At 55.5% G+C, this 25,890-nt stretch overlaps 1 protein-coding gene across 3 annotated transcripts; it reads left to right on the top strand.

The window, feature by feature from the left end:
• Positions 1-64: 64 nt before the first annotated feature.
• On the top strand, positions 65-24,556 carry HPS4 (HPS4 biogenesis of lysosomal organelles complex 3 subunit 2). 3 transcript variants are annotated; one of them, XM_052654544.1, is made up of 14 exons: positions 65-119; positions 1,555-2,079; positions 4,485-4,575; positions 6,286-6,429; positions 10,885-10,992; positions 11,331-11,447; positions 12,842-12,936; positions 13,755-13,827; positions 15,511-15,547; positions 16,191-16,287; positions 16,836-17,664; positions 21,767-21,899; positions 22,333-22,441; positions 24,262-24,556. In XM_052654544.1, exons 2-14 carry the CDS (start codon positions 2,039-2,041, stop codon positions 24,431-24,433), a joined length of 2,046 nt encoding a protein of 681 aa, XP_052510504.1. In that variant the 5' UTR covers positions 65-119; positions 1,555-2,038; the 3' UTR covers positions 24,434-24,556. The 3 variants fall into 3 exon arrangements, with proteins under 3 accessions (XP_052510504.1, XP_052510506.1, XP_052510505.1); XM_052654545.1 differs by lacking the exon at positions 65-119 and adding an exon at positions 1,052-1,069; XM_052654546.1 differs by lacking the exons at positions 22,333-22,441; positions 24,262-24,556 and adding an exon at positions 22,074-22,166.
• The last annotated feature ends 1,334 nt before the right edge of the window (positions 24,557-25,890 follow it).

The following is a 25,890-nucleotide window of genomic DNA, read 5'->3' as shown; positions in this document are numbered from 1 at the left end:
GGGGCTCTGACGTCACGGCGCGCTCGACCCTACGTCATCGGCGCGCGCCAGTCCTGCGGGAACCCACGGGAGCGGTAGGCTCAGGTGGCGCGTGACCCTGGGACCGCTGTGCCGCGCGCGTAGGTACCGGGCGGGAGTTGCGGGGACCACCAGGTCCGGAAGCCCGATCGCCGACCCTGGGGCTGCCTGGCGACTCCGGCGGGTGGGCAGTGCCCGGCGGCGCAGGGACACCGAAGCGGGGGAGAGGGGGACCCCGGCGGAGAGCGCCTTCTGGGCGCCCCTCCGCGCGGTGACCCGGGCCCCGATTGACCCCTGCGCCTTTTCGTCCACTAATGCCAGCTCCCTGAAGCTGAGGCCAGACACGTCCCGCTACCACCTGCGGTTAGCCATCGCTTTCCCGGCCCATCGCGGTCGGTCGCGCCCCTTAGCCTGCTCTGCAGACCCTGAAGCCACACATCACCGCCTCCCCCCGCCACCGCCCCCCGCCAGGGACTTCTGCGGCCTCATCCCAACAGTTGCCCTACCTTCGGACCATTACCGGCTCCTTGTGGACCTTTCAGATAAGCGAGTGTACCTTGGCAGAGGACGGCCCAGTCCCCTGGGAACAAGGGATGGGGGTTTCAGCATGCAGTCCTTGGCCCCTGGGGGCTTAGATACCGCCTCCTTAGGCATCCGAATATGCTTCTCAGATGCCATGAGTATGACCCTAGTGAGGCCCACCCCAGGATAGCAAGAGCTGAGAAAAGACAGGTTTTACAGGCCACCAAAGACTCAGTGGTGTCCTCTCTAGGGACTTCTACCAAAGGAGCTTAGAAAAGAAAAAACAAAACTCCCTTGTGTTCCCAGGAGGATGGCAGATGGTGAGCAAGCATTTGAAACCATGTCCCTGGGGACACTGAGCTTGGAGAAAGTGATGGTTGGTAATACAGATTTGAAGTGACCAAAGGATCAGACCTTGTTTTGTTTTCCTGGAGAGTGTGGAGTTTACTTGAAGACCAGTTTCAGCTTGGTGGAAGGATAAATTTAACACTGACCTGTCTCTGGAGGGAGGAAGCCAGAGACAGTCAAGGTAGTTACTGAAGGAGAGTACAAGAGAGGATTAAAGTGATGCCCTCATCCTTTCTGAGTTTGAAATTTCATGAGTTTTCTCTCCTCTTGTGGGAGTTTGAATGTCACTTGTTAAATTCTCTGTCTTCTGGAAACACGCCCAGCTCTGGGATTCTACGTGTTTTAGACTACTTTGGGGCTGTCGAGGTGACAGTTCCTTAATCTGAGTTCCATTATTACTACAGCAGCTGTTTCATTTGTATCACTGTGCTCAACACCCAAAGCTTTTTCACACCAGTTATTTAATTTTATCTTACGTGTGACATAACTTTTACAAGTTAACTGTGGGACTTACTCTGAGGTTTTGCTCCCCTCTCTTTTGGATCTTGAAACACGCTTTTCAACTTTCTGGAACGCTCTTTTGAGGCATACCATTTGCTTAGCTCTGCTGGGTGACATGCTCCCTCATGGGATTCTGAAATAATCTATGCCTTGTGTTTATTTTAGGGCCAAGGGCCTGATCTTTGAACAGGAAGCTTCAAACTTTAAAGAAGAAGCCTTCAGAATGGCTTTGAAGAAGACAAGCTAGACACTGCTTCAGGGCACCGCCTTCAGAATGCATCTCACCTGTCCAGGGGCGTCCCTGGTGAGGAGCTCTTTGAAGGGTTCGTTCCGCAGAGGGCCAGAGAGCTGATGCTCGTGGAACCAGATTGGTGGATTCGACTTTCTGGAACAATCGTCTTGCTTTTATTCTGTTCTTTCTGGGAGGCTGGAGGTACTGATGGGACGGAAGGGCCTCCAGGGAAGGGAAGCAGCACTTTCATGCTGAATGAAAACTAGACAAGTCACTGCTGGCACCTGGAGGCACCTGAACGCCCCACATCCGGATTCAGCAGACTGGGGACCCGGAGGAATTGCCACTGCTGGGGAGAACAGAGCCAGACTGGAAAAGAAAACCCAAATGAAGAGAATGAGGGCCCTCGGAGAGTAAATGGCGGCCTCCACCTCCACAGAGAGCAAGTTGGCCTCCTGGTGAGTAGCAGGGCCTGCGGGGGTTTAGTTCCTTCCAGGCTGCTGGACAGATGTTTTGGGTGAACTGAAAATCCCCAACTGGATTGTCTACATTTAATTAAGTGGGGTGGGGGTGGGCGGGGGGGTACCATTTTCCTCAGAGCCACTAATCAAGGGCCATTTCTCTCTGAAGCTGATGTGTTGTGACCGCACAAGCCTCTTGCAGGGTCTAGCGCTGCTGGTAGAGTGCAGAAAGGATAGCCGTGGCTGGATTCTGCAGCTGGGCCGTGACAGTACCACAGGCGATCGAGTCCTCATTTTCAGAGACAGGCAGAGGTGGCCGTGTGGAATTTCCCCACGAGGAGAAGTTTGGCCAGACTGGCTCTTGAGGGGTATTACACAACACCTGCCTGAAACTCTTCTTAATCCTAAATGGGTTAAGCCTGTCTGAATTTGGTTCAGCGAATGTTAAATCGAGGAGAGGAAAGTGAGAGGCGTGGTTTCAAAAGAATGAGCAGAGTTTATGACATTTCTATGTGTGCAGTTCAAAATGACACTCAAGTGTTCTTTGTGGGCCTGTCAAGAGTCGGGGCACTTTCACCCAGGGAACATGAGGAAAAGGTGGACTGGAGCCCAGCAGTGGGGTTTCATTCATTCATTCGTGTATTTATCTACCTACAAGCTTCCAATTCACTGACATATAATTGACGTTCAGCACTGTAACTCACATAATCATGAAAAGATTACAGTCAGGTTAGTGAGCATCCATCATCTTACACAGATACAAAATAAAAGGAAAAATTTTTTCCTTGTAATGAGAACTCAGGATTTACTCTGTTTAACAACTTTCATATATAACACACGGCAGTGTTAATTACATTTATCATACTGTTACACCAGGCCTTTGCTGGTGGCTCAGCAGTAAAGAAGCCTCCTGCCGATGCAGGGGGCATGTAAGAGATGCGGGATCTATCCCTAGGCTGGGGAGATCCCCTGGAGGAAGAAATGGCAACCCACTCCAGTGTTCTTGCCTGGAGAATCCCATGGACAGAGGAGCCTGGCGGGCTATAGTCCATGGGGTCGCAAAGAGTCGGAGACGGTGCCAGCGAGTAAACAACGGCAACAACACGTTACAACCCTGGCACTACTTACAACTGGAAGCTTGTACCTTTTGACTACCTTCATCCGATCCCCACTTCCCCCACCCCCTGCCTCTGATAACCACACATCCCATCTTGTTCTATGACATTTTGTCTGAAACATAACTGACGGAAAACACTGTACCCAACACAGTGATGTGCTGTTTCTGTACGTTACATTACAAGAGGCTTGCCACCCGGCAGTGGGGTTTCTGAGCTGCACCCGAGGCATTTTTGATCTGCTCTTGCCCTGAAGCCGGATCTAGAACTCGGGCAAGCGGAATGTGCTGGAAACAGACTTACTGCTTGTCACAGGGAGGATAAAGTGGGGGCCAGGGAGGGTGGCACGGGGAGGGTGTAGATTGGGGAGAAGAGTGCAGTCACTGCTCTGGCCTGATGGGCATGCTTTCAGAGACAGAGGCTGAACCCAGGGCCAGCCTGGGGAGTTTGCCTTGTGGTCTTAAGGAGATAATTACAGTCATACCGCAGAGGAGACCCCGAGTCTTTAGGGAAGAGCAGAGGGTTGTGGGAATTGAGAAGACAGCTTCCTCTGAGGAGAGGAAATCAAAAGTTTGATGAGGGGTCCTGTCAAAGGAGGGGTGAGGCTTTTAGTTTTTGTTTTGTAATTTTTTTGGCCGAGCCAGGTGGCATGTGGAATCTTAACTTCCTCAGCCAGGGGTTGAAGCTGCACCCCCTGCGGTGGAATTGCGGCGTCTTCACCAGCGGACCACCGGGGAAGTCCCTGGGACTCAGGTTTCGGCTTACAGACGTGCTCTCCTGCCTGGAGACCGCACGTTCCCTGTGTCCCTTTGCTCGCCGTGGCCCCAGGGCTGGCGAACGCAGCGCACACCACAAGCCTTCAACGTGCGTGTGTTAAACGACACAGTGGCTGGAGGTCTCGTGCCCAGCAGTTGTGAGGGCAGCTAAGACATCCCTAACTTATCAGCATCTTAGAAGACACATTACCAAACCACGTGGGTACGGAGTTAAGGCGCAGTGTCTCAAATAAGAGGCGTCATCATGGGCGCACTCTTAGCTATCCGCTGTGTTTTGGGGCAGAGGGTCAGACGGCTGGATGGAGGCGTGTTTTTAGCTTGAGTTGGCCACACTTACGAAATGGTCTTATCTCTTTGTAGCTCTCAGTTTCCTTCTCCTCTGGGGCCCCCAGAAGGCTTTTCAGATACCGAGGCGTGAGTCCCTCTTGGGCTGGGCCACCGGAAGCTGTGTGTTACACGGCCCTGCTCACGGGATGGAAGGGAACACGGCTCCTTTCTCTTCTCTTGGCAGGTGGAACTATTTTTTCCTCTATGATGGTTCCCAGGTGAAGGGAGAAGGAGATCCAACCCGAGCTGGCATCTGTTACTTTTATCCCCCGCAGGTAAGCCACTCGGCTCACTTGGTGGGGACCCCATGACCTTCCAAAGGGTTTATATCTGGACAGTTTTCTTCGCATAATCCAGGCATTTGCCACTTCTACGCTCTCGTTCTTTCTTGATTGTGACTCTGATTATGGTTTTGGCTACGCGGGGTCTTTCTGCTGCACACAGGCTTTCTCTGGGTGCACCAGTGGCAGCTGCCCTCTGGCTGTGGTGCACAGGCTGCTCCTTTTGGTGGCTTCTCTTGTTGCAGAGCGCGGGCGCTAGAGCGCGGGCTTCAGTAGCTGTGGCACGTGGGCTTGGTTGCTCCGAGGTATGTGGACTCTTCCCAGGCCAGGGATCGAACCCACATCCCCTGCACTGGCAGGCAGATCCGTAACCCCTGGACCACCAGGGAAGCCCTGCTCCCTTACTCGTAGCTGTACTCTTCGTTGCTGTTCTGACGTTGACATGCCCAAGCCAGCGGCCCAGTGCTTCTGCCCTCTCTACCTCTCTGTTACTGTCACGATTTCCTGTCTGCTCCATTGGGGAAAAAAAAAGAAAAACTTTTCTCCAAATATATACCAGAGTAAGGAGGAGTGAGTCATCAGCCCTCGTGTGCCCGCCTTCAACAAAGATCACCACCTGACCAGCCTGTCATGAGCTAGCCTAACTCCTCCCTACTCTTGTTGTTCCCCCTGGAGTATTTGAAGCAGATCCTAGACGTGGTGTCATCTCACCAGCATCAGGGAACACCTCTAACTGGAAAGGGTATATTTGGGTAACATCCCGCTTGGCGAAAGTTGCCATAGGTGACAATAATACCATCCTATATAGTCTGTGTTCCCATTTCGCCTTTATTATCTGAGATGTTACTCAGCCCTTCCTTCCCTCTCCCTCTCTCTCTCCCTTCCTTCTCTTCTAATCAGCATCCAAACAAGACCCACAAACCCCGTGCGGTCGTTTCAAGTCCCTCGTATCGTATGACACTGCTCACCCACTTCCCCCATGCTCTCTCCCCTGAGCCACTGAGTCACTGAAGACACCAGGTCCCTGATGCAGGGGAGCGCCAGCACGAGTCCCGCTCTGGACTGGGCTGGTCCCTTCCTCACAATGGGGTCATTCGGTGCGTTCTGCCCAGAGCCTTTCCTGTAAACTAGAGGATCCAGAGCCTTGACTGAGTCCAAGTTCAGCCCTTTGAGGCACGAGTGCTCCATTCTCCGTGGCATCACGTGCTATCTCCCCCGGGGGTTTACTTAGTGTGAAGGTGAAGGCGGGTTGGGAGGCCCGTGTGTTTGCTCACGTGATTGTGGTCTGACTTGCAGCGCGGGGATTAGTCTGCACCACTCCGGTCTCTCCACGGGGATCTGAATGGGGATATGTGTGCAGGCCTGTAATCCTGGGAACAGGAATGCCGTTCTGGGCCTTCATCTCCTGCATTCACTGTGGGCGTTCTGTGACACTCCGGGCAAGGTTCAGCCAACTTGGCCTCAAAAGGGCCAATGCTTTAGGCTTTGTAAGCCACGCAAGGTCTCTGTCACGTGTTCTTCCTTGTTGTGATTTTGACAACCCTTACAAAACTGAAAAGCCATCCTGGGCTCACAGACTATAGGGAGAAACAGGCAGCAGGGCCGATCTGGCCTCCGGGCTGCAGTCTGCCAACCCCGACTCTGAGGAACGACCTGGGAGTTCAGGACCTTCAGCCTCATGTCTGGACTGGCTCCTCTCCCCAGACCCTGCTGGACCAACAGGAGCTGCTGTGTGGACAGATCGCTGGGGTTGTCCACTGCGTTTCCCACATTTCCGGCGCTCCTCCTGCCCTTGTCCGCCTGCGGAAACTGAAGTTCGCCGTAAAGGTTGACGGTGATCACCTCTGGGTAAGTTTGCCAGGCTGAACCAGTGCCGGCGGGGTCGCCTCTACGAAGAGGCGCTTGTCTTGCTGAGAGGTGTCGTGACAGTGGGGTTTACAAGGTAACCCTTGCTGTGACTCCTGAGCCTGCGGCCTCGTCCCCTGCCTCTGTGTCACCCACGATGCCCGCGTCCCTCTCTGCGGGTGCCATCGGAGCTGAGCGCTCTCCCAAACGTCACTATCACAGCCTGCATTGCACAAGGCGGCATTCGCCTTGCTTTTGAAAGACTTCAGTCGTCCTGTGGACGTTCTTTTTGCTCTGTGATGTGAACTGAGTTTTTAATCTCCGTCTTTTCTTGTTTCTCCTCTATTCTTCCCTGTACTTACCACACTTACTGGGGAAGGGAGCTCGAAACTTGAAGACACTGGTGCATGTAGGTTAGGTCTCCAAGGACCATTAAGGGAAAAAAACAAAACAAAACCACTTACAGCTAGTAGTTCCGTTTACTCTCAAGTCCCTTTGTCTCCTGCCTACTCTTATTTGAAATTTATTCCTGAGGGAAACGGATGCTTACCTGTGAGGAAGTATCTTCGCCTTTATAGGTATTATTTCCAATGTTTAATTGTGAAAATTTCCTAACATACCAAATGGTTGAAAGAACTGTATGGTGAATATCCACATACCTCTGAGATTCTACAGTGAACCCTTCATTATCGTTGCTTTATCACATACTATCTATTCATCCCTTTATCCTCTATTTTAATGCTTTCTGAAGTTGCACATATGAGTATATACCTTACCGCCTGGCCCCAAATACGCCATCGTGCTGCACGTTAACTAGAGTTCAATGTGTGTCTGTGGTTCTTCTGCGCTTTTTTGAGGTAAAATTCATTTACATGCGATGAAATAGGCAAATCTTGACTGTATTTGGTGCGTTTGGATAAATGGTGCACCTGTGTAACACAAATCCCTATCAAGATACAGAATATGTTAGCATCACGCCAGGAAGCTCCCTTCTGTCCTTAATTCCGTCCCCTCCCCCCGCATCCCAGGTAACACTGTTCGGAGTGTTCCCACCAAAGAAGAATTCTGCCTGTTCTAGGGTGTCATGTAAGTGGAATAATACTCACATCATTCCTCTGTACAGGGTCCTGTCCTACTGCTTAACTGGGGTTCATCCACGTTGTTGCACAGCCCCACGGTGCATTCCTGTTTATCACTGAACAGTATTCCACAGTCTAAATGTACTGGTCTACTTACTCATTCTCGTTTTTCTGGACACAGGAACTTTGTCCAATTTGGGGCACTTAAGAGTAATAAGGGTCTAGGGAAATGAGTGTCAAAACTACAATGAGGTATCCCCTCACACCAGTCAGAACAGCCATCATCAAAAGTCTACCGGTAATAAATGCTGGAGCGGGCGTGGAGAAAAGGGAAGCCTCCTACACTGTTGGTGGGATGTAAATTGGTGCAGCCACTGTGGAGAACCCGCCTGCCAGCGCAAGAGACGGAAGCAATGTGGCTTGATCCCTGGGTCGGGCACATCCCCGGGAGGAGGGTATGGCAATATTCTTGCCTGGAGAATGCCATGGACAGAGGAGTCTGGTGGGCTACAGTCCATAGGGCTGCAAAGAGTCAGACACGAATGAAGCGCCTTGGCACACACACACTGTGTAAAACAGCACAGAGGTTCCTCAGAAAACCGAAAATGGAGCTACCAAATGATCCAGCAGTCCCGCTCCCGGGCACATATCCATGCAAAACTCTAACTAAGAAAGATACTTCACTTCCCTGGTGGTCCAGGGGCTAAGACTCCACACTCCCAATGCGGGGGCCTGGGTTCAATCCCTGGTCAGGGAACTGGATCCCACAGGCTGCAGCTAGAGATGCCACACGCCACAGCAAAGACTGAAGATCCCACGTGCCACAACTAAGGCCCGGTGCAGCCAAGTAAATGTGGGAGGAAAAAAAAGCCACATGCACCGCTGTTCACGGCAGCGCCATTTACAGCAGCCAAGACACGGAAAACGTCCACTGACAGGTGAACGGGCCAAGAGGATGTGGCCCATTGTATACAGTGGCATACTACTCAGCCATAAAAAAGAATGGACTAATGCCATTTGCAGCAACATGGATCAAACTTGAGATTATCATACTAAGTGAAGGAAGTCAGAAACGGAAGCCTGAAAGACAAATAACACGTGATATCACTTATACGCAGACTCTAAAATATGACACAAATGAACAGCTACAAAACAGAACAAGTCTCACAGCTACAGGGAACAGGCTTGTGGTTGCCAAGGGAGAGGAGGTTAGGGGAAGGGAGTACTGGGAGTTTGCGAGTAGCAGGTGCAAACATACAGGATGGATACACAAGGCCCTGCTGTATGGTAAAGGGGAGCTAGATTCCATATCCTGCGATAAACCATAATGGAAAACAGTCTGAAAAAGAATATATGTGGCTTCCCAGGTTGCACTCGTGGTAAAGAACCTGCTTGCCAACGCACAAGACGTTTGTTTGATCCCCGGTTGGGAAGATCCCCTGGAGGAGGGCATGGCAACCCACTCCACTGTTCTTGCCTGGAGAATCCCATGAACAGAGAAGCCTGGCAGGCTACAGTCCATAGGGTCACAAAGAGTCGGACATGAATGAAGCGACTTAGCACACACATATGTATCCCTGAATCACTTTGCTGTTTAGCAGGAATTAACAACACTTCGAATAAGAGTAAGAAGAGTAAGGCTCTAAAAACATGGCTATACAAGTCTTTTCTGTGGACGTACATTTCCTTTTCTCATGGGTAAATACCTAGGCGTGAAATTGCTGGGTCATAGGCTAGGTGTGTGTGGATTTTATAAAAAACTGCCAGACGTTTGCTCAAAGTGGCTGCACCATCTTGCGTTCCCACTGACAGTCTATGAGAAGGCCAGGCACTTCACACCCTCACCAGCAGGCATGTCAGTCTGTTTATTCACAATTTTAGCCACTGAGCTGGATGTGAAGTGGTATCTCAATAGGTGTTGATTTGCACTTCCCCCATGACTAGTGATAGCAGGGCTTCTTCATGTGCTTCGTGGACATTTGGGTATCTTCCTTTGAGATATTTTCCCCCAGTCTCTGGGTGTGCTTAAGTTTCTTAGTAATGTCTTTTGATGAGGCGTTTTTTGGTTTTAATGAAGTCAATCAGTTTTATGTTTTACAGTTATTGCTTTCTGTATCCTGTCTAAAACCACTGCCTACCTCATTAGAGAAGACATTCTCCAATTCTGGGGGGCGGCGGTGGGGGGAGCACGTTTCGTAGTGTTAGCTTTTAAATTTAGGTCTGTAATCCACCTTGGATAAATCCTCGTGAGTAGCATGAGCAGAGGTCAAAGGGCCTTTTCTCCTTGCGGATGCCCCATTGTTCTAGCACCACTGTTGAAAAACTTGCCTTTTCCTATTTGCTTCCTGGGGCTCCTTTGTTGGAGCTCAAGTGGCCGTTTAAGTCCGGCTCTGCTTCTGGGCTTGCTGTTCTTGCCCACTGGCCTTTCTGAAGATTCTGCACGCGTCCTGCTCCGTCTTGATGTCTGCAGCTTTAGAATAAGTCTTGAAATCAGCTGGGGGAAGTCCTCCAAACTTACTCTTCTCTGAGACAGCGTTTGCTCTTTTCAGTCCTTTGTATTTCTGTTGCAGAATCAGTTTGTCAGTCTCTGAAGGAAAGTTGGTGAGATTATTAGGATTTCTTTCAATCTGTAGAATAACTGGGGGAGAAGTAACACTTCACTGGGCGCCAGAGTGTTGATGGCACTTGAGTGGCGCTTACATTCAGAGAGCATCTGTTTGTTTACGTGTTTTTGTTCAGAGTTGGTTTGTTGAAGTTTCTGATGGTTCCCTTAGGAGAGATTCCTCCAGGTAGAATTAGTGAGTGAAAGAAGATGAAGTTTTCTTCAAGCGCCATAAACGGGGGGCCAGATTACTTCCTAACTGAGCAAGTGTCTATCATCTGTGGAACGGAACACCGCCGACGCTACGTGCTGGCGTGACGATGCACTGGGTGCGGGTTATGGAAGCGCCCCGTCCAGCTGGAGAAGGGATGGCCACTCCTAACAATCTGGATCCCATGTTTGCTGTGAAATCCAAATGAAACATCCAGTGTCCAGATCACAGTGGTGACCATACGGGGGTTCAGGAGACAGGTCACGGTTGGCTGCAGTGATGAGAGCAGGCCTGGGGAGCTGGAATCTGTGTGTGTTGGGAGGGGGCTGGGGGGTGGGGCTGCCCGGGCAGATGAGCAGGAAGCAGGGATGATGATTCCAGCTCGGGCGGCAGGAGTGGGTTCAAAACACACCCGTTTCCTGTGGAGCGCTGCGTGGCTGGGGGAGGGTGTGGGGCTGCACACACAGGATGGATCTCCAGGGGCCCGTGGAGTCTGGCTTAGTGAACCTTGGGTACCAGCACTTCAGGCCTGGCATCCGAGAACAGGAAAATGCTGTCCTCTGCAGGTGCTGGGCTGTGCCGTGGAGCTCCCCGACGTCAGCTGCAAGCAGCTTCTGCACCGGCTCATTGGCTTCTTTCGTTTTCACAATGGGCCCGTGTCTCTGGCCTGCAAGGTATGAGGAGGGCAGCAGGGAGGCTCACGTGGAACCTCTTTAGCAAAACTGATACTGCCAGGGCACATCCGGGCATCGGGAACCCTTTACACAAACACGACATGTCAGCGACAGGGTCGTGGGCCCCCGGACCCCCTCCTGGACGCCTTTCTTCCCTGGTGGCCTGGGGCCCGTTCATCCACCTTCTCTGCTCTCCTTGCCTGGGGGTGTGGGCAGTTCAGAAGATGCCCTCCCTGCCAGCTGGGTTTGCGTGAGGGGCAGTTCTGCGGGGGGCTGGAGTCCCCGCTGGAGCGCGTGTCTCGGGATCGCGGGTGCTGATGCCGGCTGTTCTGTTTCAGAGCTGCCCGCGGGAAGAACTGCACGCCGAGTGGGACACGCTCATCGAGCACATCCTGGGGAACACGGGCGACCTGCACAAGATCTTCAGCTGCCTCTGGCACCTGGATCAAACCAAAGTAACCGGCTCAGCACCCCGCCCGCTGCATGCGTGGATGGGAACTGGGCTTCTGGACACGGGCGCTTCCCCTTCGATGAGCTGTCCCTCCGTCCCCATGGCTGTTAAGAATTCAGGTTCCAGGCGGCGCTTGCCAGCCGCGTGGGCTGGGACCAGTCAGGTCACCTATCTCAGCCTCGTTCTCCTTACCCGTGGAGCAACGTGACACCCACCTCCCAGGACTGTTCTGGGGCTGAAACTGGGACAGTTACGTAAAGGACAGATGCCCAGGAAAGAGTGTTATTGCTTTGTTAATGCCCAGACGTGCTGAATTCCGTAATCTGAAGGCCCCCTTCTCAGCTTTATCATTAGTTATTCTCAGCATCCAGAAAGGCCCAGGGCAGCCACTGTCTGGGACAGGGGGGCTGGGCAGGGTCTGTCCCTGAGCTGTCCCCTCGGCACATGGTGACGGGAGGCCACCTGCACTGCTGCGGGCTGGTGGCCTTGGCCTTGGCAGATGTCACATCCTCGCCATCACAGCGGGGGGAGGTGTGAGCGGTGCCTTGAGGAGCCCTGCCCGTGCCCCGAGCATCTTGGGAGTGGGACCTTCCACCATGCATGGCCTGGGTCTCTGCGGGTGGGGACCCTGTCCCTGTCCCTGGGGTGTGGCACTGGCTCGATGCTAGAAACAGGGATGGGTTTTCCCGCTCCTGTTTGGAGGGCTTCTTGGAAGTTGGCCCAGAGCTTTCTGAGTGGCTGTGAAGGAACTAACCGCCCACGGTAAGGGCTCCAGTGTGGCTCATTAACGCTCAGTGCCGACTGCTCCCGGGTACCGCAGGCTCCAGCTGCCAGGCAGGAACCTGGAGGAGGCCGGTGGCCACTGCTGGCCCTTTGTGAGCAGGTTCAGATCCTCTGCCTGTGCCTTTAGGGACTTTTTTACAAGGACCGAGGACTGAGACGTGCTCCCCTGCGTGAAAGGCTGCAATGCTTCCATTTCCCTTCTGGCTGAGTTAGGGGACCGGGTCGGACAGTAAGCCACCTGCCACAGGGCCTTGGGCTGCAGGAGAGGGTGGGCCCACCTGACCTGAATCTGAGGGGCGGGCTCTCCCCTGCGGCTGCTTCCTGGTCTCCGCGCCACCGATCAGGGCCTCCTTGGCGATGTGCATGGTCGCCTGTGAAGAGCCATATGCCCAGTTCTCTCTGCTTCCTGGCTTCAGGGAGGCCCCCTGGTCCCAAGCAGCTGGCGTTCTGTGGTGGCAGCTGTGCAGGATGTCAGAGGCGTGACGTGACCAGTGTGCGGCACGCCCTCCCTCCGGGCTCAGGCTCCCAGCAGTGCGTTTGCCCTCCACAGGCCCCTGCCCATCCCCTCCTGCCCACGGGGCGTGCCGACCAGGGCTTGCCTCTCGCCCCACACAGGTGGAGCCCCTGCTCCTGCTCAAGGCGGCCCTCATCCTGCAGACCTGCCAGCGCGCGCCCCACGTGCTCGCCGGCTGCATCCTCTACGCGGGACTGTGAGTAGTACCCCCGCCCCTTCTCCCTCTCCCCACCCCCGGCTGCAGCCCTGACCACCCGGCCACCTCCTGGTCGGGGCTGGGGAGCCGAGAGCTCTGTGTGTGGCCAGTTTCAGCCGGTCTTCTTTGGCAACTCGAGGGTAGTTTAGATTCGATTGGGGGGGGGGGGGGGGGCCGTGCCTGTCCCTGGGGAATTGGAAGCTGTTGTGTCCAGAGAAGAGTTAGGAGTGCACAAGGCGGCTTTGCAGAGATCCACGCAGCTCTCAGCTGGGCCACGCCCCCGCAGTGGTCGGTCTCCGGCCCCCACCGCCGTCAGGAGAGGGGGTGAGGCCCACGGCACGCCCCTGTCGCCCAGGGCCCCGGCTCACCGGCCGCGCTGCTGCTTGGGCTCCTGCAGCTGTGTCGCTGGGTCTGCCTCAGGCTAGCTTCACGGAGGTCTCGCTGTGCCGCTTCGCCCGGCTGGAGGGCCTCTTAGAGGGCCTGGGAGCCCTCCACGCCGCCTCCAGGCCTCAAGGAGGCTCGGCCATCCCGGTCAGAGGCAGGGGAGCTGGTGCTCTGTGTCCAGTGCTATGATCCTGGAGGGATGTACCCTGGAGAAGCCCTCCCGGCACCTTAGGAATATTCTTAGTACAAGTCGGTCCAAGCGTTTCGACATTTAAAACTTTGATGGGGAACAGCCAGAGGGCCCCTGTGAGTGCCTCCCCAGGTGACACTCCCACCAGCTGTGTCCCCCAGATCCGAGCTGCTGCGGGTGCTGGGACTGTCTTGATGCCAGGTCCTGACTCAGTTTCTTCTCTGGTGTCCTGGTTCCTGTCCAGGATCGTCAGCACCCAGCTCCCACCCTCCGTCACGGCCAAGGTCCTGCTTCATCGCGTGGCACGTCAGGACCAGGTATCAAACCCCCCTCCCCGCGCACCCTCCCCCCGGCGGGGAGTGTCCCCCAGTGAGTCTCTCTTTGTGTCGGGCAAGGCTGATCACCAGCACTGAATGGGGCGGTGGGGCAGGGGGCTGCCATGTCCTTCTTAGGACCCCCGTCCATCCTTGTGGTCCCCCTCAAGTGAGGTCCTGGCAAAGCTGGAAGAAAATGTTTCCTCCTGCGTGGTCGGCTTGGATGGTTGGTTTTTCTTCCATCCAGGTGGAACTGTGAGAATATGACTTCCCGCAGGGTAGGCCTTATGTCAAAGCAATGTTGGATTTTTTTCAGAGACTGTAAAAGATGGCTTAGGACGACAGCGGCTTTTAAAATACTTCTATCTTATATTTGCCTAATTGTTTTCATAATGAAGGAAAAGTCATAACGTGCTCATTGAGAATAAAACTGCCCACAGCTGGGCCACATAGAGATAATCACCGCTAGTGTTTGGCACATATCCTTGGAGCTCTTTTCTCTTTTGTTTTACGAGTTGATTCTTAGTGTGTGAAACTGGTTTTAAATCTGTCGGAAGGCTAGCTTTTTGCACTTGCTATGTCAGCAGACATTTAAAAACGCACATGGGGCTCTATTCTGGCTACCTCTCACTGTGGTGCAGGCGGCGTGAGAACACCTCTCCTGGTGAACTGTCTGATAAGGAGAGGGCGGAGGGGGTCTTTTCCTTTCCCCCCTTGTTCAGCTCTGAGAATCAATACTAAGGAAGTCATCCGACTGCTGGAAAAGGTTTATACTCAAAACTCTTGTCACAACAAGATTTATGAAAGTGAAAAATCAGATTATCACTGAGACATCTAAGGCAGGAGCTGCGGGCTGGTTGCCTGCCATGCTTCCTTGGCCTGCTTTACCGCCACGGCCGCAGCTTGAGTAGCTGGACAGAGACCTACAGCCGCAGTGCCCAAAGCACTGACTGGCCTGCCCTTTCCAGACAGGTTGCTGATGGTGGTCTCAAGTCAGGGAGTGCTGAATTCTCCCGCACCACGGTGAACTTCCTATGACTTTAGTCAGCCATTAAAAATGGCCGAAGGTGCTCTCATGACAGAAACTGTGAGTCCCTCTTTCGAGCAGAGAAATAGAACTTTATGCAGTGTGTGCTCAAAGTATTTTAAAAATGCACGGACTTTACAGGAAAATGTGCCCTGTGTTCACAGGATTGGCTTGTGGGCGAGGGGATTCTATGTGATTTTTTTGAAAATAATTTTTGTCTGGAGTTAGCTTCTGTGAAGGAAACCACATCCTTCGCCTCGGGTTTAGGCCCCTCACGCTGCTGTCACAGTGGGGCCTGTGTGGGCTGCAGCCAGGGCTGTGGGAGACGTGGCTGTATTCCGGAAGATGACTTCCCTGGAGGTCTGGAAGCACGGGAACGCTCGCTGTCCTTCCCCGAGAGGAGGAATGAGAGATCGGAAAGGGGGGACGCCGGTATGCGCCTGGGTGGCGTGGCCGCCTTGGCCGGCGTGACCCCAGCCCCGGCGGGGAGCAGGCAGCCTGGGGGGATTGGTTCCATCCGCGTTGCTGTGGGCGAGCGGCTGGGCCCAGCACCCGGGCCTCGGCCACGTTTCAGGGACAGATGGCAGCACGCGGCCCCTATGGGCAGGTCAAGGGGAGCACGCGGTGACCCGCCCCGACGCCTGTCTGTTTATTTTCAGAGGAAACCTACGGGAGGGGACGCCCTGCAGGAATGTGGTGAGTAGACGGGTGTCCTGCCACGTTTTGGAAATGGCCTGTAAGCAGCCTGGCCCTGTCCAAGTCACATGGAAGGCGGAGCAGTCCCAAACAGTTATCCCGTCGGCTCGTGAGATCAGGGGAGTATTAACAACGCTGCAAAGGCAAAGTTACTCTAAAAATCCCAGTTGTAAAGCCTCTGATTTTAGGCACAGCTTTTAAATCCTCCCTTTCAGCTCCTCCTTAACCCTCAGCACTATGAGGCTGCTCAGATGAGTTCCAGAAGGTGACGATGGGGAGAGGGTGACGGCAGAGCCACTGCCAGGAAGACCTTTGGCAGCAGAGCGGGGTTTAGTTTGAAGCCTAAGTTCGGGCAGACCCCTTTGGTCAGTTAGAAGTGCCTTTGATCCAGGTTCTGTCTTAAGTGCCGGTCAGTTTTCTTCCACCAAACGTCACTCTGGGAGCAGAATGGCCCACATGGGCTTTTCCTTGCTGACGGCAGGAACTGTAGCTGCAGCTTTGTGGCTTCTGTTCTGGGGAATGGAGCCCAGAGCTGCTTGCTGGGCTGGCCTGCAGGCTGGAGGCATCATCCCAAAAACACTTCCTGCCCCCCCATCTTCTCTGGCCCAGAGAGGGCCCTGACCACATTGCTCTGCTCTTCTAGGAGCTGCGCTCCCTCCCAACGTTCAGATCACGCCTGTTTTTCTGACTGAAGAGGAAGCCGCCAGTCTCCGCGAGTTTCCCCGGGAGCCCCCGGCCAGGTAAGGGGGCTCAAAGAGGCTCCTCTGAACCCACATGTCGGGCACTCCCTCCCATGGGCTCATCCAGAAGTCCCGTGCCTCCCATCCTCCCACGATTCCCTCTTCTCCATGCTCTGCCCTGGCAGGGGGTGGGGCTGAGGGATGGACAATTGGACCTTCAGCAGAGATGAGGGGGATCTGGCAGAGTGAGACAAGCGTAGGTTTCAGATCTGAGATCCGTGGCTTACCTGCTGTGTGACTGTGGGCAAGTCCATTCCCTGCCTGAGCCTCAGTTTTTCCATCTGTAAAATGGATCCAGTAATGTCTACGTCTTGCGTTCATCATGAAAGGTGGAAACGGCATTCGTGCAGCGCCCGTATAGTACCTGACTCGCAGTTAAGCCCCAGACCTGGGTGCCTCTGATCCAGGGGGCTCTGCCACTTCCAGCAGTGACCCTGGTGTCACCGTGTGGCAGCACATGTCGCCAGTGCCTGTTATTTGTAAGGAAGCTGCTTTAGTCCCCCCGGCAGGGCCTTGCCCACACTCAGTCGTCTGCCCTTCCTCACCAGCACTCCGGTGCCTCCAGCCAGACTCCAGGAGCCTTCAGCTGCTCCGAAAGAAAACGCCCCCGGACACGTGGGCTCCAAGGCTCAGACCTCGACGACCACACCTGAACCCCCGTCTCCTGATGCCGCCTGGGCAGATGGCAGTGGGGAGAACGGACACTGGCCCGGCCCTGACCTGAAGATCACACTGCCCACAATGCGGCACTGCACTGCTGAGGGCAAGGGTTCGGGTTTGTTTGGGGGGAACGGGGACCTGGACTTGTCTGAAATCCACATCCCAGAGGCTCAGAAAACAGAAGCATCCCCGGGCCATCCTGCTGCAGATGGCGGGGGTCCTGGTTGTGAGCAATCTGTCCACAACCCCGGCAGTCCCGGAGCCAAGCCGCACGGGGCCCTGCCCCTGGGCCGCCTCCCCACCTCTGCTCCTGAGGTGGTCCCCCAGAATGGAGCCCTCGAGCAGCCCGCAGACCTTCCTGGCAGTGGTGGCCAAGCCCCCGTCACCAGGGAAGACCACGTCCCCGGCGGGACGAGCGGGCCTGGGCGGGCACCTTGCTTGGATTTGAGGCAGAGGGGCACTGAACTGCCCCTGGAGGAACACGGTGGAGAGGAGCACCGCAGTGGGGCTCCCAAGGGCTGCTTGGCGCCCGGCCCGGACTCCACAGACCCCTCAGACGAAGGCCCCTCTGCAGACAGAACCGTGTCCAGGGGGAGCCTGGCCTCCCACGAGGGGCTCGTGCGGATGAACCTCTACACTCACAGCGTCAAGGGCCTGGTGCTGTCGCTACTGGCCGAGGAGCCGCTGCTGGGGGACCGCGCGGCCGTGGACGAGGTGGTGAGTGTGCAGCGGGGTGGGGGGCTGGGGTGGGGTCGGGCTCAGCCGTCAGCTGCACGGCCCGGTACAAGCGCCCTTGTTTATATGGTGGGGTGCAGGGAGTGCCCACCTCCCTGTTTGTGGGCGGTGAGCGTCCAGTGCCAAGCACAGAGCCAAGTGCAAAGGCAGCCACCAGGGCTGCCCTCTCCAGCGTCCCCACTTTCTCGGGGTCTCTGGTTCGTAGTGACCTGGGAGGGTGCTGGGCACTGACCACACATGGCCTCGCCCCCTCCCGGCAGCCCTCACATCTCTGTGTGGCTGGAGTCTGCACGTGTTACCACCTGGGTTGGGTTTCTCCACGAGCCCCAATTCCCGTCCATCTGAAGCTCTTTGCTAGGAGCCTGGGCCCTCTGAAAAGCTGACTGGCTCCAGAAGGCGCCGCTCAAACCCGTGCAGCTCTCCCACCAAGCCTAGAGGCTCACTGACCTCTGGGCTGGGATCCATGCTGGATGCAGTTGCCATAGTAACAGCCCTGCTTTAGTTGCCAGGGAAGCAGCGGAGGTAAGAGCAGCAGGTTGAGACTGCTGCAGGGCGAACGGCGTCCTGGGGCCCGCCGTGTTTCTGTTCTTCAATCTATATTATGCTAAGCTCATCTTATTAGCATGCAGGGCCCATGACCCTTTGTAAAGGAGTGGGTCCCCCTTGGAGTGCAGTAGAGGAGGGAAGGCGGGTCCCCGCACGGAGCCCTCCCGCACCTGTCTGGCCCGTCTCCCCTTTTCCCAGGCCCCAGGTCACCCTCTCCACCTCCATCCCCCTGGCTCTGACCGACATCCCCCCCCCGCCCCCCGCCTCATTGTAACAGCTCGGGGACCAGGGGTGCAGTTCCGCACATCCATCCTCCCCCTCCCCCCACACCTCAGTCTCATGGTCTGTTCAGCTTAGCGCCCAGCTCAGATGAGGCCCCCCCAAGATAGAAAGAAAAACCAGCACAGGCTGCTCAGAGAGAAGGAGGTAAATTGGGGTTCATGCTGCATTTGCTGTATGTAAATAATTTACATCTGCTACTTCTGCCAAGCCTTGACCAGCGCTGGGGCCCGGCACGGTGACGCCCATCTCGCCCTGAAGTAGCGATGGAGACCTAGCTAACGCACGGGGCGGGTCCACACCTCTTGCTTGTTTCCCGGCCCCCACCCCAACCCCTCTGTCCCCCGTGGGCCTGACCATGGCCCGGCAGGTGGGAAGGTGAAGGACTGAAGGCCTGCCTTCCGTGCCCCTTTATACATGGACACGGCACTTGGTCTGTCACAGCCCATCCTGGTGTCAGGACAATGACCTCCCTGGGCTTTCACGGACAGGAGGGTTTGGGGTCGGGGAGGAGAGAGAACACAGCTTTACAGAAAAGGAGAACCAGTCTTTCCTAAAAAGAGAAGGGTGTAACAGACTTGGATCAGCTTGCTGGTTTGAGAAGGGGAGTCAGCTGATCAGACCCGGAGGCTGTCTCCTTTATAACTGGCAGAGAGCTTTCACTGCCTTTCGGTCCTGACCTGCACACAAAACAGTTGACCTGATTTCCCCCGGGACTCTCTGCTGCTGTCAGAAAAGCCAGGCCCCACCCTGCCCCCCCCCCCCCCCCCACCTGGTGCAGGACACTCAGACGTGACCATGAGCGCAGTCCCCCCGGGAAGGACTTGTCGCTACAGCTCCGTGTCGTTTCGCCATCACGTCTTTGCGTGGGCCAGCTGCCACCGTTTCTGCTTGCTGAGGGTGGGTCAGGGCGCTGGGTGACCGGGGTGAGTGGGGAGCAGCCAGGGAGAGGTCCGCCCGGTTCAGAGGGAGCAGAGTCGGCTCCTCCCACCAGGGGGCAGCAGAGAGCCACCGACAGTTTCCTGCTCAGAACCCTGAGATCATCTCAATGACTTTCAGCCACAGTGATGGGGTCAGTTATTCATTGCTCCAGCAGGATGGGGAACTGTGAGCGTAGAGCAGACGAGGCCCAAGGTTAGTGTGTTGGCAGAAAATACGAAAAAGCCTTCCTCTCCCCTGAAACTCGTGCTTCTGAGTACATGGGTGTCCCTGCAGCGACTCTTCTGCATGTTTGGGCGTGCACTGACAGTGAGCCACTAACTTTGCCGTGGACTAAAAGGCAGGGGGTCCCGGCACAGCCTCAGCTCCGTGTGCCCTCGCGTGTTGTGCAGGTCATGTATGTGGTAGCGTGTCTCGGGGCTGGCAGACTCTAAAGTGAAGGGATACACAGCAGGTGTTTTCTGCTTTGTACAGCTCTTCCCCTCTGCTGTTACAATACAAAAACAACCATGAACAGTATGTAAACTGGGGCTGTGTTACAGCACACTGTTAAGGACACAAAACTTGGAACTTCATATAATTTCACATCACAGTATTATTCTTTTGACTCTTTTTTTTCTAACCATATAAAAATATAAAAACCAATCTTAGTTCTCAGGCTATAAAAATGGTCCACGGGCCATGTTTGCCAACCCCTGGTCTCTGCCTGTCCTCCTGGACACTGCCTGTCATTCACACCTGTGACTAAGTCACAGCCTGCGGCTGACAGTGCCTAGTTCACGGTCGTGGTCCAGTCACCAAGTGGCTGTGGACCGGGCACCTCCTGGGAGCCAGGCTGGCTGCTGGGCCCTGGGGACGCCGCGTAAACCTTGTAGCCAGACCTAATGCCTGAGTTTCGTTTCTGCAACATGGGTCAGAAATGCTAATTTAAGTCCAGGGTGCTCCCCAAGATGACGCCTGAGCTTTCTGACATTCACCTCAGAACATTCTCTCTGCATCGCTGAGCCTTTTTATTGCGCATAGTGTTTTGCACAGCTGTTGTGAAATAAGTCAGCCCACAGACACGTCTTGTTAGTCCAGGGACGGGTGCTCATGGAAGAGAGAACGCTTCTTCAAGGACGATGATTTTCATATTCTTGACTTCAGGAAAACGCCTCCCTCCAGGGAGCACTTTAGAATGGACAGAGTGTTCAGATGTTATTTGACTTCCGCCAGTCAGCAATGATATTCCTATTTTGCAGATGAAAAGAACAAGGTGCAAAAACCTCTGTAATTGGCCCTGGTGGTCTGGCTAGGAAGAGGCTCTGACATGGGCTCGTTCACCTGGGCGCTAGCCACTGTCTCCTTGTGACTTCAGTAGCCCCCGGGGTGGCCCCATGGGGCCCTATTTCAGGTCCATCGGGTGTGACATCCCCACTTGATGGGCCCCAGAGCTCAGCCGTTGGTCATTGGAAAATGTGGGAAAACAGATTGAAGAGGGAAGTTCATGCTATATCGTTAGGTCGCAAAACTAGCGTCAGTCGTTTAGTCTGACGCCCATCTGTAGCTTATAAACAACGACTCATACGAAAGGGGACAGTCCTGTGTTCCCACGGCATCTGCACGTGACATCCCCCCGGGAGGCGATGGAACATAGAGGTGCCTGGGCCTCGGCCCCGCACGGCCTTCTTCAGCCGGGTCTTCCCCTGGGCCAGTGAGGGGAGAGCCGCCCGCCCGCGCCCCTAGGTCCGCTCGGGTTCCCGGGAGGGAGGGGGCCGCGCTGCCCACGCGGATGACGTCATGACGTCTCAGTCTGGCTGAGACGCGCGGGGTGGGGACCGGCGTGGCGGCCGCGTGGTGAGGAGGGGGCGGGCCTCCTGCCCGCAGCTCCGCCTGGATGCTGAGGTTCTGGGCTGTTCTTCTTAGCTTGTTTTCCTTTCTACCCCTTCTTTTACTTTTTGGCTTCCCTCTATGTTCTTATTTTTCTACAAGTTTGAAAAGGTCTCTCTCTGGTGGCTCAAACGGTAAGAATTTGCCTGCAGTGTTGTAGACCGGGGTTCGATCCCTGGGTCGGGAAGATCCCCTGGAGAAGGGAATGGCCGGTATTCCTGCCTGGAGAATTCCATGGACAGAGGGGCCTGGTGGGCTACAGTCCATGGGGTCGCAAAGAGTCAGACACGACTGAGCGATGAACGCTTTTAAGAGGTCTAGGACCTCAGGGCAGAAGTCGGGACCTCTCCAAACACGGGTCCTAGCCCCCGTGGCGCTAAGTCGGGCGGCCAGGCGGCCCTCCTCGGGTGGCCTGCTGAGTGGCGGCGGTCTGTCCCCTCCCGCCCCGCAGTACCACGGCAGCCTGGCGTCCCTCAACGGGCTGGAGGTGCACTTGAGCGAGACCCTGCCCCGGAACCAAGCAGCCCCCGCGGCCAGAACCTACAGCTTCGCACACTACGACCGCGTCCAGAACTTGCTAGCAGGTAAGGGCCGCCTCCAGGAAGTGGGTGGGGGGGTCAGCACCCGGGCCCAGCTCCCTGGCTTGGGGGGGAGGTGCTCTGTGGTCAGGATGCTCTTTCTCGGAGCCCAGCTCCCACCGGGTTTAACTACTCTCGGCAAACTCTTCCTGGCTGGTCTCTTTCTGGCCCTTTCTCCAGCGTTTTGAGAGAAGCACCCGCGTCCAGACTGTGATGGGGTCGCCTCCCGACTTGGACATGTGTGTGCCGAGACAAGTGTTGACCACCATCGGGGTGGTGGGAGGGTCCAGCACCCCGGCCTCTGTCCCGCTGCCTCTGGGCACCCACGCTCCTGCCTGGGGGGCCTCACTTCATCCCAGCTTTTGGTGGTTCTTGGTTTGGGTGTACTGGGGGGCGGCACTCTGCCACGCATGACGACTTCTGTGTCCTCTTCCGGAAGCCAACCTGCCGCAGGTGACCACGGCGCAGGACCACCGCTTCCTCCAGGCTGTCAGCCTGATGCATTCCGACTTCTCCCGGCTGCCCACGCTGTATGAGGTGACCGTCAGGTGAGTGTCCCCAGGCCGCTCCCAGCCCTGCACCCGGGGTCCCTGGCAGAGCCTCACTCACAACCGGATGAAGACCAGTGCGAGGACCGGCCCGGGCCTCCCTGACCCGCCCTGCGGGCTGCTGTCATCCACCCTCAGGCTTCCCTGAGTCCTGTACATGCTGGGTCCCTTCCTGGGGCTCGGGCTGCTCCAGACATTGAGGGACAGCAGGGAGGGGACCCAAGGCCCTCCCCATCTCGGTGTTTCCATCAGTCACTGGGGGCGGAGGAGGGGCTGTTGTCTGTCTTCCAACTGGACAAATCCCGTGTGCTCCTGACCACAACATCCAGATGTCCCCACCTCAAAGGTCTCCCAAGGGCAGCGTGTCCTCCCCCCACCAGCATGTGCCCCCGGATGCTCACAGTCAGCAGTATGGTGTATCGCACCCCAGGTTTTCTTGGCATTAGTTGGGTTTTTTTTGCACATAAGAGGTGCTGCTGCTCAGTCCCTCAGTCGCGTCTGACTCTTGCGACCCCGTGGTTTGTAGCCACCAGGCTCCTCTGTCCGTGGGATTCTCCAGGTAGGAATACTGGAGTGGGTCGCCATTCCCTTCTCCAGGGGATCTTCCCAATACAGGGATCGAACCTCTCATCTCTTGCATTGGCAGGCAAGGATTCTTTACCACTGAACCACCGGGGTAGCCCATATAAAAAACATGATCAGTATTTTTTATTATTTTACTGGTCTTTCTTCTTAAAAAAAAAAAAACTGGAGCACATGCACTTGCTGTTTTTTAAGTTCCTTTTTCACTTTGTTGCGTGTCTTGAACAGCTTCAGGCCAGCAGATCTAGACCTGTTAATTAGTGGCATTTACAGTCTTTAACCAACTAAACTCTACTTTTTCTCTCTACATGCTTCTCTTACGAAACCAGTAGCAGAAAAGAAGGCAAGTTAGAGGATCAGAAGGGGAGTGCTTGCTCTGTGTGTGATGCGTGTGTGTACTGTACTCTGGAGTGGGTTGGTCGGGTACATTCTTTGTAACCTCATTTCACAGACAAGGAAACTGAGACACAAGTATGCTGTAGGGTGAATGAGTCGCCCCAGATCAGAGGCCGAGTCAGGATTTGCGCCCAGGTGTCTCGTCTCTGCGGCGCGCGTGCCCCGCCACGCACGCTTGTGGTTGGGGCGTGTGTCTGTGTGTGTCTGTGTGTGTGTGTGTCTGTGTGGGGCGTGGGCTCTGGGCCTGGCTGACCAGGTTCTAACGTCTGTCAGCTGCCACACGGGAGTGCGGGCGTTTCTGCTGCCCAGCGCTGTCTCCAGCCAATATTTCTGTGTATCTTTCCACAATAAATGTGCCTCCTCTGGCTTTAAGTCAGAGCTGCCCACGCTGGCAACCCAGACCCACCCCCCACCTGTGGACCTGCAGCGTCTCACCTTCCTCGGAGCTGAGACTTTTCGTGGTGGGATACGTAGCTCATTTGAGTAACAGTAATGGAAACAACAGCCTCCATTTCTGAACCATCTCACCACGGGCTGAGTGATTTGTATCCATTCCTAACTCATTTACTCCGTGAAGTCTCAGTGAGGGGATTGACTGCTGTCATCTATTCTTCTGATGAGAAAGCTGAGACTCCCACAGCCAGAAGTCTCAGGGCTGGGGTGAGCACCCAGGTTGCGTGGGACCTCCAGACCCGTGCTCGGAACCCCGAGGCGCCCCTTCTCTGTGGCCACAGTGACTGGGCCCGTGCTTGTCCTGCTGGGCCAGAGACCTCCCGGGGTCTCTGGGGTCTGAGGTCTGCATGGTGCTGGACTGTGGTCTCCTCTCTCTGCCCCCCTACCAGGAACGCCTCCACGGCTGTATACGCCTGCTGCAACCCTGTTCAGGAAACCTACTTCCAGCAGCTGGCCACAGCGGCGCGGAGCTCTGGCTTCCCGAACCCGCAGGACGGTGCCTTCGGCCTCCCAGGCAAAGCCAAACAGAAGCTGCTAAAGCACGGGGTGAACCTGCTCTGAACCATGGGTCGCTCCTGACCCTCGCGGTGACTCTCAAATCAAACCCCAGCAAAGGAAGTGCCGTCTTGTTAAGTGGAAAGCCCCTCTGTTTTACTTTCCCTGGAATAGTCCTCTTTTTGGGGACTGCAGTTTTTGAGTGTTTGTTACTCCTTCTGTGGATCAGGGCTGGAGGGGGTTGTTCCTCGGGTTGGCAGACCTAGAGCTTGTGGTAAAGAACTTGACAGCGTGGGTGGTGCGGGGGCCAGGGTGGGGCCACGGCTCTTTCCACCCCAGAGGCCTGGGTCAGTGACTCCCCCATTACACGGAGGCCGAGGCACCCGACGTTTCCTGGGGCTGCTCCACCCCAGCCTTGACTCGTACACGGAGACTGAGGCTGGTGTCCTTCTAGAACCCCGCTGTCCCTGGTCTAGAGTGCATGTCCCTCGCTGTCTGCAAGGGGTGGGTCCGAGGTGACTGCAGAGCCAGGAGATGGGTCTGTCTGCAAGCACACCGTGTGCCCACTTCTCAGGCTGTCTTCACCACGGTCCTCCTGGGGGATGGGTGCACAGGAAGCAGTCTGGGGCGCTGAGACTGCCTTGTCTGGATCTTCTGGGTCACCCACGGTGGGGAAGGGGCGACCTCAATGACACGACAGGAGCCTGGGGCGACCTCAATGACACGACAGGAGCCTGGGGCGCCGGGACCCGGAGGTGGGTGATGACTGGCCAGGCCGGCCCCTTGGCTGGAAGTGGGTGGTGCTGCTGGTTGCTTTGAGTGAGGGTCCCAAACAGGAGTTTCTAAAAGGTCTTAGAGCAGAAGCAGAGCTGCTTTTCAGGGAGGGGGATGCTGCGTGAGAGGGCACAGCATTCTGCTCTGGCTGTTGCCAGGCCGGGGTAGGACTTAGAACATCAGTTCGGTGACGTTACGGTCCAACATTCTGTGATGATACGATGCAAGTCACAGAATGAAAATATTTACCAAAATCCTAACCAGATCTTTACCAGAAGCACCTAAGACTCCATGTGAAAACTGCAGTGTAACTTCATGCCAGTGAGCCAATATCTCCTGTTTATGACATGGGGTCTTTTTCTTGAAACAAGTTGCTAAGGGCTAAAAATAAAGTAGCCAGAAATGGTACTGAGTTCTGAGTACTGAGTTCTGATGGGGATATGTACGTATAGATGTACATGCGTGTGTGTACTCTGCGTGGTCACCTTTCTGCCCTGCCTGATCCAGCCAGGCTAGGGAGGAAGGGCGCGTCAGCGCGGTCTGTGTGCGAGGGTTGGGGGCGGACAGCACCAGCTTCAGCAAGGCTGCACCGCACACCAGGCCCACAGCCCTCTTTCCGTCACCTCTCTGGCGTCCCTCCTGCCCCTGGCTGGCCTAAGACAGCTTCCCAGATGAAGGAGGGCTGTAGCTGAAGCTAGGGAAATGCACGTTGTCCCGCTTCTCTGCCGGACTGTTGGAGGAAAACTCCT

The sequence above is a fragment of the Budorcas taxicolor genome, chromosome 17 (genome assembly GCF_023091745.1).
Source record: "Budorcas taxicolor isolate Tak-1 chromosome 17, Takin1.1, whole genome shotgun sequence".
Classification (NCBI taxonomy): Eukaryota; Metazoa; Chordata; class Mammalia; order Artiodactyla; family Bovidae; genus Budorcas; species Budorcas taxicolor.
The sequence above is the reverse complement of the archived record's forward strand: the minus strand, read 5'-3'. Positions and strand labels throughout refer to the sequence as shown.